The sequence below is a fragment of the Hypomesus nipponensis genome, chromosome 2 (assembly GCF_054491055.1).
Source record: "Hypomesus nipponensis isolate SF chromosome 2, ASM5449105v1, whole genome shotgun sequence".
In the NCBI taxonomy this organism is placed as follows: Eukaryota; Metazoa; Chordata; class Actinopteri; order Osmeriformes; family Osmeridae; genus Hypomesus; species Hypomesus nipponensis.
In genome coordinates, this window is record NC_140362.1 from 14191530 (window position 1) to 14206104 (window position 14575).

The 14575-nt window shown below is 44.8% G+C and overlaps 2 protein-coding genes across 5 annotated transcripts in view; one reads left to right on the top strand and one right to left on the bottom strand.

Moving 5' to 3' along the window:
* The window catches only part of LOC146300931 (teashirt homolog 1-like), a 28702-nt gene extending 23050 nt beyond the window's left edge, over positions 1-5652 (bottom strand). Inside the window, exons 1-3 of one of the 4 annotated variants that reach the window (XM_084707652.1) lie at positions 5526-5652; positions 3846-3928; positions 3070-3693 (exon numbers count right to left, since the gene is read on the bottom strand). In XM_084707652.1, coding sequence (XP_084563778.1) covers positions 3070-3109 — 40 coding nt within the window. In that variant the 5' untranslated portion in view covers positions 3110-3693; positions 3846-3928; positions 5526-5652. Of the gene's footprint in view, positions 1-3069; positions 3694-3845; positions 4010-4761; positions 4879-5525 lie in introns of those variants that run through there. The other 3 variants (XM_084707644.1, XM_084707669.1, XM_084707660.1) reach the window with 3 other exon arrangements.
* On the top strand, positions 4792-8882 carry LOC146300932 (prostaglandin reductase 3-like). Its single transcript, XM_084707681.1, has 2 exons — positions 4792-5367; positions 7685-8882. Exons 1-2 carry the CDS (start codon positions 5078-5080, stop codon positions 8610-8612), a joined length of 1218 nt encoding a protein of 405 aa, XP_084563807.1. The 5' UTR covers positions 4792-5077; the 3' UTR covers positions 8613-8882.
* Positions 8883-14575: the final 5693 nt, after the last annotated feature.

A 14575-nucleotide genomic window follows, 5' to 3' on the forward strand; every position in this document is an offset into this window, starting at 1 on the left:
GCTATAGGGACTGTATAATATCAAGCTGATTAGATCAAGGCTTCGCCGGACCTGACACCCTACTGAATTTGTCAGCATTAATCGTTAAGGCCTGTCAGAAAGCCATCAGCTCTACAGATAATTAGAGCAGGGCTAATGAAGCTTAGGGAAGCTACCTTACACCCCTCCCTTCTAATCATTAGGACCCCCCCCCCCCATCACCAAGAGAGAAAGAGAGAAAGAGAAAGAGGTGTGTTTTGCTACTCAGACCATGAAGCCCAGTCTGTGACACAAGCCCACCCTTTAATGAAAGATCACTCCTTTTTTTTCTCTCTCTTTTTTTTTTTTTTTTACAATCGTTCTCGTCCTCATTACTACTGGTTGAAGCTTCTAAGTCAAGGACGAATCTCCTAACGCCTGCACGAGAACTGCACACACACACACACACACACGTTGTTAAATTGACTCAAATTAACTATGGACAGTCATAAATTAAATTAATTACGCACTATAAACCTACATCTGAAATAGAAACATTACATATAAATGGCCTCTCCACGAAAACTAAATATACATTATGGAAATCTGGGCCAATTTACTGTCTCAAGTAACATTTGAAAGATGGCACGTACACACACACACAAATAAAACACATACACAGATGCAGTAACACACACAATGGGCTGAGCAATATCTTCTTATTACAAAACTTTCAAGTGACAGGCCTTGTGTTAATGACATGAGGTTCATTAGCGTATAACATTAACTTGTTACAAAACAATAGTGTAACGTCCATTGCAACTCAAGTGTGAGGTTTGTACTTTCAGCGAGAGATTGCAATGCTCAAGAAAAACCTGGAAACGTGACTAAGAAGCCACAGAATAGTCCTGTATCGAAGATAAAAACGTGTATCTTGGAGACACTCCCTCCTCAACCCTCAAACACACATAAAAACAATTAAATAAAACATTGTTACATTGTTTTATATATATATATATATATATATATATATATATATAGATAGATAGATAGATAGATAGATATATATATATATATAGATAGATAGATATATGTACCTATTGCAGCGTTTATCAAAAATATACAACAACACAAAACACAAAGTCCTGTAGGATCCTAGAGGTCCATCTGTGTGAGTGGACTCTCCTGGAAACCTTCTCAATGATCTGCTCTCATTCCAAACTCAACCACCGTTTAGCACTCCTCCAACCGCTCTTTCTATAAATCTCTCTCGCTCTACTTATCTCTCTCTCTGTATCTGTACCTCTCTCTCTCTCTCTCCCTCCCTCTCTCTCTCTCTCTCTCTCTCTCTCTCCCTCCCTCTCTCTCTCTCTCTCTCTCCCTCCCTCTCTCTCTCTCTCTCTCTCTCTCTTTCTGTGTCTTTCCCTCTCTCAGACTACAGTGTGAGACAGATCAGTAACAAAACCCTGTGTTGCACCAGCTGGTGTGCATTTTGTATTTGTTCTAGCAGACAGTTGTAGTGTGTGTGTCCTCCCTGCACAGCCGACATGATACAGAGATAGTGTAAACTGTGCTTGTCGGCCTGTGATTGACCCTGCCGTGACCCCCGATGAACACACCGTCAGAGAGCGCCAGGATCAATATGCACCATGACACAGGGGTCAAGGTGACACGGTGTTTACATGCAGGATCAGCTGGGAATCAACACGGAAAAGGTGTGTTTGAATTGTATGTGTAGATTAAGAGATGTTCATGCTGTGTGTCCATCAGTACGCATTGAAGTCTCTCTTCCAGTTTTCTTTATATTAGATCCATTGGATAGACAGGCACATGGATATTAGGAAAGAGAAAGAATGAGAGATAGAGAGAGGTAGAGAAAGAGTGAGAGAGTGGGAAAGAAAGCACTGGTTGAATGTTCTTCCCAGCCAGTCAGTCACCCTCCGACTCCCCTTCTCCATCTTTCACTCCTATTTAAAAAGACAAACCTGCAGAGTTCAAAGTCTTCTCTAGCTGCTCTCCCGCTCGCTCGCATTTCAAAATCTCTTTAAAATTCTACAACTGTCTTTTGTTCACTGCAGTTGTTAATGCTAAACTTCAAAGGCCCAGCCTCATTAGGCCAGACCATGAAATCCTTGTCACTCATTTACATTTGTTTAAAGGCTAGAGCGTAGAAGAAAACGAGAAAGAGATAGAGAGCCTCAATCCAAATCACTAGACCTCATCTTTACATGGCTGTTTCCAGCTATCTGGTAGGTCGGTTGGTACTTGCTGGTCAGAGAGTAAACATGATTGGTACGGGTGGATACTTGGGGATGGGGCATCTGAGATGGAGGGTGTGAATTGAGGGTAAATTGTGTGAATCCCTTCTGCCTTTACTTCAGAGAAGCAGTTGAAACTTCCAAGTGCCCTAAATAATTACAAGGCTGTTTAATAATAGCTCCTTTTTTGAAGTCTTTGTCAGACGTGTATCCGTCAACCGCTCACATTGTAACCAGCAGCAGTTACTTCCAAAATAAGGAGGGGGGGAAAAATAATTTCTCCCTGATTTGAAAACTTTTTTAATGTCTCCGTCTGACAATTGGGTTGTCCTTTGAGCGGCTAAATCTGTCAGGAATATGCTTGTCTCCGCTACGAGATTTATTGATGTTTATCAGGGATGAACAGATCAAAGCCTGCCACATGACAGGCGATCAATCACGTATCATATCAACGCTGGCAATCCTCTAATAAAACAGAAAAGAAAAGAGAACCGGCTCTCACCAGTTTTTTCTCCCCCTGTTTTTGACTCAATTATTCATAATTTCTCACTCTAAAAACTAAAGTAGCCCATTTGTCTTCGTGGAGTCCTCGTCTGACCAACCGCAACGGACTTCCTTTCCAAAGTAAATATAGACTATCATTGAGTTATTACATGAACCCTTGTGTCTCAAAATAAACACATAGCCATGTGAAAAAGTATTCAAACTAAGGCCCTTAAAATTAGTGAATTTATAAAACTAATCTAATCATTTTAAGAATCACAAGATTGTGTATATAGCTATGGAGGCCTTTAGACTGGAGTGTGAATCCCGTTGAATGTACGGTGGCTTGTGAGACGGAGCCCGGTCTTACCTGCGGATCGCCTCGGCTCTTGCTGCTTTCTCCTTGGCATAGTGTCCGTCACTCTCCACAATGCTTCTCATGCAGGAACCAAAATAACCAGTCTGTCAGTGGAGAAAAACCATCCCGTAGTTTTCTGTCGTAAACAACTGTCAGTAGTTTATTTTACCGTTCTGTTGTCTGTTTGTTTTTTGTATCTTCACTAATGTAAGAATTCAGCCCACCTGACAACGTGCAGCTTAGTCTAATGTTTTTTTTTTTTTTTCACCAATACAGGCGAATGATAAAACACACAAAATAAAAATAAAAAAGTTTCTGAGAAATTACAACAGCGTTGGGGTGGTTCCAGGTCGTGTATTGTCTATAAAAGACCATCTTCGCTCATCTCAGTCGCAGAAAAAAGCGTCAGACATCAGAGCCAAGTTTCAGTCACTCCGCTGCTGCCACCGCGGCTGAAATCACTATCTATCTCGGTAGGCCACCGAACTCGGTCTCTATCGGTGTTGTCGGGCTACTTTGTGACGCCTTCCCTCCCCCAAAAATAAATGAACTCGGATTCTAACAAAACAAATAAGTCCAATGTGAGCGAAAGCGTGTGAAATGTATTTCCGTAGCAGCGCTTCTCGAACATCAGATCTGAAAAGATAGAACAGAGAAAATAGACATTAGACGGTTAATGCCAGCCCGTCACCACGCTACCTCCGCCACATCAAGCCTCGCCGTCCGCGGATACTTTCGCTACTCACTATCTTGAGTCGAGCGGTTGGCATTCTATTCAGTCTACTTACATTGGGAGTCGTGAAAATGATTCTCACCGGCCTCTCGTCTAGGCAGACATTCGCGGGTGGTTGGCGAGGTGAGGCGCCCGGTACTAAAAGAAACAAACAACGTGAAGGCGTCCACCCTCGCGGACAGATCGACATGAACTAATTTCTCTTCTGTAAACTCCAGGGAGTGCGCTAGCCGAGGTCTTCTCTGCTGCTCCGAGGGAAAAAAACTGAAGCGCAGCGGATCCAGAAGCGTTTCAGACAGCCTCAACTGATGGACAGACGCATCGAGTAGCGTTTCTCCGCTACACTCCTCCCCTCGCTACAAGCGCTACAAGCGTCACTCCGGCAGTAGAACCCTACCTGTCAATCTTTTTAATTGTCTTGTTTTTCCCCTCTACTTAAAAAACGAAGGATTGACAAAGAAAGCTTGGAATCAGTGGCTTGATAAGCTATGTCAAATTCTTATTTTGAGATATGGATAGGCTACATCCACTTATGCATAGCCTAACACAACACAAGTTAGTAATCTATTATTAATCTATAAGACTAACATCCTCATAGACTAATTTTGTAAAGGTTATGATCTCATTGTATTCAACATGGTGTCAGATTTGAGAAGATGTGTTAGGCTTTCTTGTAGACTTTATGGATTGGTCACAGTTATGCTGTCCAATTGCTCCAGGGTTTAAAACGTGAGAGCAAGCGATCATAACCATATTTTGGCAACATAACAGCCTACTGCCAACGCATGCTTGAATCCATGAACGTGGCTCTATCAAAATAAAATCCTCACTAAAGTCTTATATTTTCAGTGGGGGTTTAATAGGCTACTTCGGCTAGTCTGCTGTTACTAACATATTACAGAGTTTGGCATTTGAGTTGTCTAAACAATCGCTGAGAATGTATTTGGAGACTAGGGTTTGATTTGTTTCACCTTACTAGGAAGTGATTCGCGTCCGGGAAGAGGAGGGACTCCGACGATTAGCTGCCTGTTCGCCCGCATGCTACAAGGTTGCGCCGTGTATTTGGCTATGTAATGGGAATCTTAAAGACGTTAACACACGGCTACAGCAATTATTGCATCAACGCCGCGTGCATTGTTATGTTTTAAAATAGCACGGATTATTGTGTTGTGGCCTGCTATGCAGAAGAAAGCCTAGCACAGGCTAACGATAAACACGCTGTTATTATAGGCTATCAATGCACGTTTAGTGTCCGTGAACTTTGTCACATTTCCCCCTGTTGGTGCAATGTCCACCTCGTTCTTCTCTAGACACGGTAGGAGGGTGTTTTCGGTAATCAGCGGGGGGCGCATCCGCAGTGGAACCGACGCACTTTCTGGAGTTCATTTCGTTTTGCGACGCTTCATTATAGATTTGTCATACTCCACGCACTTCATGGATTTTAAAGGCTCTTCGATACCGAGCTCTATGAAAAAGCTGGTCGTTATAAAGCTTAGTCAACATTTTAAAGACGCAGTTGTCTTGCAAACTGTTCCAGTCCCTACACCTGGCGACGGAGACTTGCTTGTCAGAAATCGGTAAGTTTTTCGTAAAGCTATTCTGGAGAGGAAAAAACTCTAATTTGCTGCCCAAGTAAATATGGATTCGTACAAACATTGGGACACGTCCCATGGAATTGTAGACAATATTGATAAGCGATGTGGTATTGTTTAGAAGTTACGAAATGATCCCTTACCTCCGCCCAAATCGCCATAAACATCCCCATCGGTGTCAACAGTTGCATCCATTTCAAGAGAAGGCGAAATACGTGAGGGATACAACCAAGATCCGCCCCTACATTTGTCTATCAATCCATCTCACCGTCTCTTTTTGTCTCCTTACGTCACCATCCTGCGAACAGGAAAACATTGGGGCTGTACGGACTGACACGAGAAAGAGACCGAGAGGCATCTTTGCATGGCGTTAGAGACTGCAGCAATATCACCAAATCACCCGATAAGTTAAACCGAAACTCCGTCTGACTGTCAGGCAGTCAGCCTCGGCCTAAAGCCTGCATGTTAGTTGCATAGTCCAAGTGTCTCCGAGATCGATACTGTCGGCTAAGATGAAGACTACAGTGATCAAAATCGAATCTATTATTTTGTTTCATTTTAAAGAGCGAGAGCGTGGCAGATGTGATAGGATATTACTCACGAGAGATTCAAATGTGAATTGAATGATTGTTGAGAGTTGTGGCAGAGCGCCTGAAGTTGACCCTGTAGCCTTAACGTTGACCCTTCAGCCGAACTCTAGTCTGCAAGCTTTAATAAAGTAAACGGCTAGGCCTATTTCCTAACAAATTAGGAAGCTTACCACAGATATGTAATTTTGGTAGTAGCTTAGGCTACACCAATTTAGTATAAGCTATTTTATAAAACATAGCCTAGTCATATATAACATGAACTCCAAATATCTATAACCCCGTAACAATTGTGTTTCAAAAATTTAGCCTTTGTCTTTTCAGTCGTCTTGAGTATTGCAAAACACTGTTGATGCAAGCTGTTGCAGGTGCTCTACCTCTGACCTATAACATACATGTAACCTACTCCATGCATGTCGAAAGGCCCCCAGGCAACCATGTGATCACCATTGCCTCATTCACCTATTGTAACAGAATAGAACAAAGTAGGCTATGACAGAATAAAACGCGTCCTTTTAATTTATCTTTTTTTTCATTGGCCTATCGGCGTACTTGACGTAATTAATTAGCTTATACAACATGTTTGTAATTAATTAAGAACAGCACTAATCACAAGTTGTCTCAATATAGCCTAATCATTACTAATAAAAGAAACGTTTAATTGCGTAGACGTTTAATCGAATTGTTTTCTGTACATTTGTTTTCATTAGATATTTCTGAACTCGAATTCGTAGGCTTATGCCTAAATATATTGTTTATAAGAAGAGCAGAACAACAAATCAGTGCATTCGTCAAATTGGGTGAATTATCATCTTCTGTAAGTTGATTGCAAAAAACGCGCATGGTGCCCGAAGGATTGTTGCTGTAATTTTACACCATGAAATGCAAAACGTCGAGGCCTTAATGCATATGATTCATGCGGTCATTTTGAGTCCTTAATTCAGATGTAGGCCTAAGCATAAAATGCTAAACTGACAGTGAGTATAAGCTACGAGGCAAAAGTCTCCCGATGAATCTATTGAGTCTGAGAGTATTCAAACCGAGAGGTTTTCATCAATTTAATTGGTCTAGTATTTGTAACTTAACGGAATTGGTAGATCTATGCACCATGTGAGATCCACAATGAAGCCTCAAGCAAGGCGTATAATGGGGGAAAACATTTTGTATTCATATTTAATTTGCTTATAGTCTTCCCCTTTATTATTAACAGGATAAAATAATACATACAAATATACATGCAAGATGTATGATTATAAATACATTATTTTAAAGTACAGTTGGTTCCAGTGTGCATCTCTGAAGACAATAAGTCGTGACATCATGCAATGTGTTTTGTGATACAAGCCTTTTCCTGTCAGTACTGGCCTGTTTTCTTCAGGAGAAATGAAGACGTTGCCAAAACAAGCCAAGTGCCTCCTACCCTCGTGTCACTGACGTTTTCAGGAGAGTGAAACTGAAAAGCTGACCTTCTCAGTCTTACAGTATACTGAAACTATTAAGATGAGCTCTGTGTCTGAGGAGATAACTCACAGACCAGTATAGGACTATAAATACTGATTATACCCACTGATTACTTTTAACAACCAGTTTTTTGACAATAAATGACTTTGAGAAACTGTTGGATCTGTGTATTCTTACCCAATTAAAGTGTGTATTGTTTTATAATCACGATATCAACAACATTTGAAATACAATGTACTGTTCTTCTCTTCCAGGTTTGTTGGTATCAACGCTTCTGACATCAATTACTCTGCAGGTCGGTACGACCCCACGGTGAGGCCTCCGTTCGACGTGGGCTTTGAAGGCATCGGGGAGGTGGTGGGGCTGGGCCTGAGCGCCAGCGCCCGCTACACCGTGGGGGACACGGTGGCCTACTTTGGGGACGGGGCCTTTGCAGAGTACACCGTGGTGCCTGTCAAGAAGAGCGTCCCTGTGCCGGCGGTGAAACCGGAGTTTCTGACGCTCCTGGTGAGCGGCGCCACCGCCTACATCGCCCTGAAGCGTCTGGGCGACCTGGCGGAGGGCCAGACCGTCCTCGTGACCGCGGCCGCTGGCGGGACCGGCCAGTTTGCTGTGCAGTTTGCCAAGAAGGCGGGATGCCACGTGATCGGCACCTGCTCCTCCAATGAGAAAGCTGGATTCCTGAAGACCATTGGCTGCGACCGGCCGATCAACTACGCGTCAGAGGACCTGGCCGCGACTCTGCGGACAGAATACCCCAACGGCGTGGACGTGATCTACGAGTCCGTCGGCGGGAGCATCTTCGACCTCGCTGTCAACTCCCTCGCCACCAAGGGGCGCCTCATCGTCATCGGGTTCATATCCGGGTACCAGACCTCCTCGGGGGTCCAGCCCATCAGGGGCGGGACCCTCCCTGTGAAGCTGCTCCAGAAATCAGCCAGCGTCCGGGGCTTCTTCCTGCCCCACTTCCTGGGAGACTACCGCGAGGCGCTGGTTAGCATGATGGGGCTGTTGGGGCAGGGCCGGCTGGTGTGTGAAGTGGACTGTGGGGACCTGGCTCCAGAGGGCAGGTTTGTGGGTCTGGAGGCTGTGTTCCGGGCTGTTGACTACATGTATGCAGGGAAGAACCTGGGGAAGGTGGTGGTGGAGGTGGGCCATGCCCTGGACAGTAGTAAGCTGTGAACCCAGAAAGGTGGACGGACAGACAGAACACACTGGGGGCTCTGAACACCAGCAGATTTATTTTAATATAATTATAATACAAATGCACTCAACTAATCGCTACTGTGACAGCTGAAATTGAATCTAGAAAAAATCTAACTGTTCTCAATGTAAACAATGTTGTTTTTTCAAACTCGGTTTCTGTTCTTTGTTGATAATGTGACATGCTTGTAATACAGTAAGGCCAAATCCTATTTTGATTATGTTGATAAAAAAAAGAAACGCAGGATTCTTCTGCTCTTTGCTTGTTTTGTATTTGTATGTACTGATCTATACAGTCATATATTTTCTATTTCCCTCTCACACTAGCTTTCCATCACTATTACAAGTATAAAATTAACACTATTTTCATTTGTTTTTCTAATGTGTCTAATCAAAGTTGACATGGAGAGATCAGTGTGTGATTGCAGCACTTTAAACAATTAACAAGCCCATCAGTATTTTCTTTGTTCATGCACCATTTCTTTGAATGCTATAAAAGGGACAGTTTAGCATAATTATTGCACTCTGGTATGCTTTTAGCATGTTAGCATGCCTCCAGCTATTTGACCTGAAGCAGCAAGTTCTCTTTCTGTGTCTGTATCTCTCTCTCTCTCTCTCTCTCTCTCTCTCTCTCTCTCTCTCTCTCTCTCTCTCTCTCTCTCTCTCTCTCTCGCTCTCTCTAACATGCAAAACACTTACACAATTTAGTGTATAGGATTAGAGAGATATTTGTAATTTGATTGTTAAGCCTTAAAAAAAAAAAAAAAAAAAGTTTGGAGAACTATCACCATTTTAAAGGTGACTTTTCTACAATTATTCTGAAATCTAGCCATTCCTAGTCTTCTATACCTGTTACACTTGTTTAAATATCCAGAAATCTGGACTCCTAGTCTATAAAATGTGCAATATTTTATGATACAGATATAATCAACTAGGCTGTACTGTCCAATAATGAATGCATTTATTCATCGTTTATGATTGAAATTACTCCTGGAAGTATTTGTAATAACAACAGTGTCCGCTTGTCAGAAACGGGAGCAGCTCTGGGTCCAGGCGTTTCATTGGCTGACAGAAGCGGCGCTCGCATCATCAATCTCTGGCGTGCACACGCCCCCAAGCAGCACATAATACTACATTAGGCCAGCAAACCAGAACTCCGGTTGAAAATGTCATTAGTTTTCTCCACAACAAGCAGAAAATCGCTTCTATGGAATGTCTCGTAAAATGCCCCCTAAAGTGCAAGGTTTCCTCAACGTGTGAGGTTCAAATGCACCTATTTCCCCCTCAAACCAAGTACTTTGTCTCAATACTAACAGAAGGTGTAGGTCTGGAAATAAAACGATAATGTGTTATGTCTTACCCGTTACAATATGCTCTCAAGTTGAGTTGGTTATCAATATCAGCATACATTTTCACAGGGATTAAGGGCTCGTGTTTATTTACACACACACACACACCTGCCCCCACCTGCTTGCCGTGGATGATGGGGAGCTCATGCTCTGTGAACACGTTAGCTCCTTATTTCCTCATCCAGGTGGCCAACCATAACCGCTCCCAGTGTGAAGCACCATACAGGTGTCCCCACTCAGCAGGACCGACTGCAGCCATCTGCATCCAGCACACCGAGTCCCTGTGTACAGGTAGACACGGACGGACCGTCCTCCGAGGGCCCAGGAGGCTGCTCGCTCTCCTGGAGGCTGCCTTTCTCCCATGTAGACCAGGGTTCTCTAACACGGTTCCCTGGAGAACGACCATCCTGGAAGGGGATCACACCAGCTCTAATTTGATTCTCCGGATTTTGAGGAGCAGCAGGTTGGTCAGTTGGTTATTGAACGACAAACGGTGGGAAAACCCGACAGGAGAGGACTTCTCCGAGATTTCTCCAAGAGCAGGGTTGTAGAAAGTGGCTGTAGATACAGTGTGATGGGTGGGATGGTGGGTGTCCACTGCTCAGCGCTGTGGTTCAGTCAGGGGTTTGAGATGCAGGAGCACGCTCGGACGCGACGGCGAGGTGAGAGGGGTGAGCCACATGCATGTCCGGTTAGATTTAACATGCTTGGATACCGTTGCCGCCGCGCGTGTCTGCTCAGAGACAGGGAGGGACTGGCAATGAGCGTCTCTCTCTGGTTAGGAGTATGGATCCCTCCCTCTCTCTCCCTCTCTCTCCCTTCCTCTCTCCATCCCCTAGGGCTCACCTGTACCTTTTACTATTAGAATGAGTTCACAGTCCAATTAGTGCCTAGGCCAACATGGAGACAACAACAGTTCTTGTTTAATTGGTTTGTAGCTGCATACAGCCTCCGAACAAACGATCCTGGACCCTGGAGGTGCACACAGATGCATTTAGCTCATGCTCCAATATTTTCAAGCTTTTGAGAGATTGTACCATGTTATTTTTGTACAGAAAAAGGTGTGTGTGTGTGTAGGTGTAGTAAGTAAAGTTAGGATGACCTAGGTCTTCACTTACTAAATCAACATGCCAATGACACCAATACAAAACACACACGCGGCCTGGCACACCAGGCTGGCACAGGAGGCTGGCACGGTAACAGAGACATCTCCTTGATAGTGTGGCATGGTGTGGTATTACTGTCATGTGCTTCAGGGACAATGTCCAGCACTGCCAAGCTTCCATTCCTGTCTCTCTTTCCATTTAATTCTCTTTAAATGTCCCTCTCTCTCCCCCTGCCTCTCTCTTTCTTGATCACTCACTCTTTTTTGCTCTATTTTTTCTCTTTTTCCTTCTCTCTCCCTGCTTCTAGCTCTTCCTCTCTCCTCCTTTTTCTCTTAGACTCTGAACTCCCTAACTCCCAGCACCATCATAACACCAATCCTAATTACAAACCTAAACTCCCTCTAACTAATTAGCCACTGTAGACCAAGAACATTTAACTGAGGTAAGAGAGATGACTTCATTCAGGAACAGTCTGGTTCTTTATGGAAATCTGCAGCATTCAAGGTCTGGCCAGGGTTCTATGTTTCCATAGGTAGCTTGTCCTCCATTTAACTGCTTTTTAAATGGTAGGTTATTTAAGATCAAATAACTGTCTGCCTGGCAGTCTGTATGCCTGTCTACCTACCAGTCTACCAGCATATCTGTCTTTCTGTCTACTTGTTTACCTACTTGTCTACCTGCCAGTCTGCCTGCCTGCCTGCCTGTCTGTCTGTCTGTGTATGTCCGTGGTGAGACTGCTCAGTGCGCCTCAGATGGAAGCACACACAGTGCCAGGACAACTGCAGGAGGAAGAATAACTTCCTTAATAAAGTCCCCCTGATTAATTGTAATAAAGGTGTCGCACATAAACGTGTCCCCCTGATTGAGTAATTCAGGGCTGGAGACAGTAAGCACATCCCTGGTGATTGCGGCCTGACAGAGGATTGGCGGGGGGGGGGGGGGCAGGGGAGAAGGCAACTGCGACACAACCCCCCCCCCCTCCCCCCCCCCCGCCCGCCCCTCCACGGCCAGCTCTCACACAGCTGACAGTTATGAAATACAATTATCAGTTTGATCTGTTTAAGAATTCATCACCGGCTCTGCTGCCCAGTTAAGACATTCAGTGAGAGGAGTGGGGAGGAGGAGAGAGAGGGAAAGGGAAAAGGGTGTGGGAAGGAGAGAGAGAGGGAGACAGAAAGGACAGAATGGCTTGTTGAAGAAAAGAGATTCCATTTTGTTCCAGCAGGTAGTAAAAATGATCTCACCAGTCAGTTTTAAATCACTCTAAAAATATCTTTAATACATTAAAGGGATAAAAACAAATATGTTGCTGGCTGGTTAAGTTAAGATTGATATAAAAATAATATATTTGAAAGGAAAAAGGGACAATTATCTGGGTGTTAAAGAAGTTTTCAGATGGATTGTATAATTCCAACATGGCCACACTACTGCAGTAGATCAGCCCATGGACCTCCTTTGTAGAGGCCTTCATCACTTCTGTCAGTTTGGGCGTGTTGTTCCTGCTCCTACAGGGGAACTCCAAGGTCAGTTCCTGTATGTACCCTGGATTGACGGACAGGTCGACAAGATCATCCCCCTCATCCCACCAAACCCTTCCCCCCCACACATACTCTCTTACTCTTCCCATCAATCTTATACCCCACCTAGTTTTCACCAAGTTTCAACCTCCCTCCTCCTCCACACACACACCTCAGCGTACCCCCCCCCCCCTTCAAACACACACTCTTCCCATCCTTCAACCCTCTACCCCACTCAGGTCCCAGGTTTCACCCCCATCTTCCACACACACACACACACACACACACACAGACACCTCGGTCTCCCCTGCACACACACGCCCCCTATTAATCCTATACCCCACACTCCAATCTCCCCCCACCCCCCCAAGGACGTGGGGGTGTCAGGGAGCCGTCTGGCCCTACTCTGAAGTAATGGGAGCCTCCTTCTGACAGTGGTCATCAGGACACGGCGCCACGGAAACCATAAACACCACATGACAGATGGCCACCAGGACGGCCGCAGACAGGCAGCGAGGGATGGATGGAGGAGAGAGGGAGAGAGAGAGAGAGAGAGAGAGAGACAGAGAGAGAGAGAGAGAGAGAGAGAGAGAGAGAGAGAGAGAGAGAGGCAGAGAGAGGCAGGGGTGAGAGGTGAGAGATGAATCGAGACGGAAGGGAGGACGAAAGAAGAGAGATTTCACGTTGAGAGTGTTTTGTGTGGGTGAAAAATCTACAGGCGAGGGTATTATTAATATGTTCAATGTCAACTGTGAAGAGTGCCAGAGAAACGGGTGGAGGGGTGATCCAGTTTTAAACCTCTCTATCACTCCCACCCTCAAAACAGAAAGTCACACAGTAGTCACTCCTTCTTCCTCCTTAATTAGCCAATCACAGACAATTAAGGAAGCTTTGCGTTACAAAACAGGAAGTGTGTTAACTTAGTTTTCACTCACTTTTTTTCTCAGACTCATCTCTAATCACGCCAAAGAGCTGAAGTTGTTTTATTTTGCTTGTTTATCAGTGTTTGTACCTGCCAATTAACAACCCTTGCTGAGGGCCTGGGATCAGAATTAAATCATAATCAAATTGAAGTTTCTGTCTCTGTGTGGTATACCGTGTCAGTACTTTGCAATGCATTTTGGGCATATAGCAATACGCAGTGTCATTTTGTGTTCTTGTGCAAATGAGCAGTGGGTAATGCTGTCGGTCAACCGGGGCTGACAGTTCACTAGCGTGATGGCTTCGATTTGGAAACCGTCTACGCTCTGGAACTGTGCCACATGGAGGCAGAGAACAGTTTATGGCTGGGCCCTGTGATGGGCCCATGGCACTTCTTCAGTGCCGTGTGGTGGTTCTCGAGATGGTTCTCCTGGCACCGTTCCTTCCTCCCTGTAGGCTGACTCATCACGGTCGGTCGCAAAAAGGAGTTGTGAAGACCCAGGCCCCTCTGCTTGGTGACGAGCTTGGAAGGAACAAGCATGTTGCATGCTGAGCGGTAGTCACCCTGAACTGACACTAACCAGAGCCTTCGTAGCAAACTCAGTGCTGTCGGCCTCAAGTGGAACAGAGGCGGCGTCAAGATCGTCAAGGTGTTGAGGAAGGTTTGGTCAAGTGCGACACAGAAAAGTTCGGGTTGGGTTACGGATTGCTTAGGGTTGGGTTAGTGTGAGGTCAGGGTGAGGTCAGGGTTGGGTTAACGCTGGTTTGGGGTCGGATAGAGGGAGGGAGTACAGTTCGGTGGTAGAGCATTTGACTGCAGATCAAGCGTCTGCAGGGTCAAAATCTCCCCCACCTGCATGTCACTTTGGATGTAAGCATCAGCAAAATGAATACTTGACATTGCATTTCGAATCTCGACAGATATAGCCGGGTTGTGTGCTGTGTTAATTCATTAATTCACGAATCAAGCCAATCTTGTATATGTGCGTTCTACCAGGAGAGCCTGACGTCTTAGTGAGATAGATGGCGACGACAAAGCCTGAAAGAAG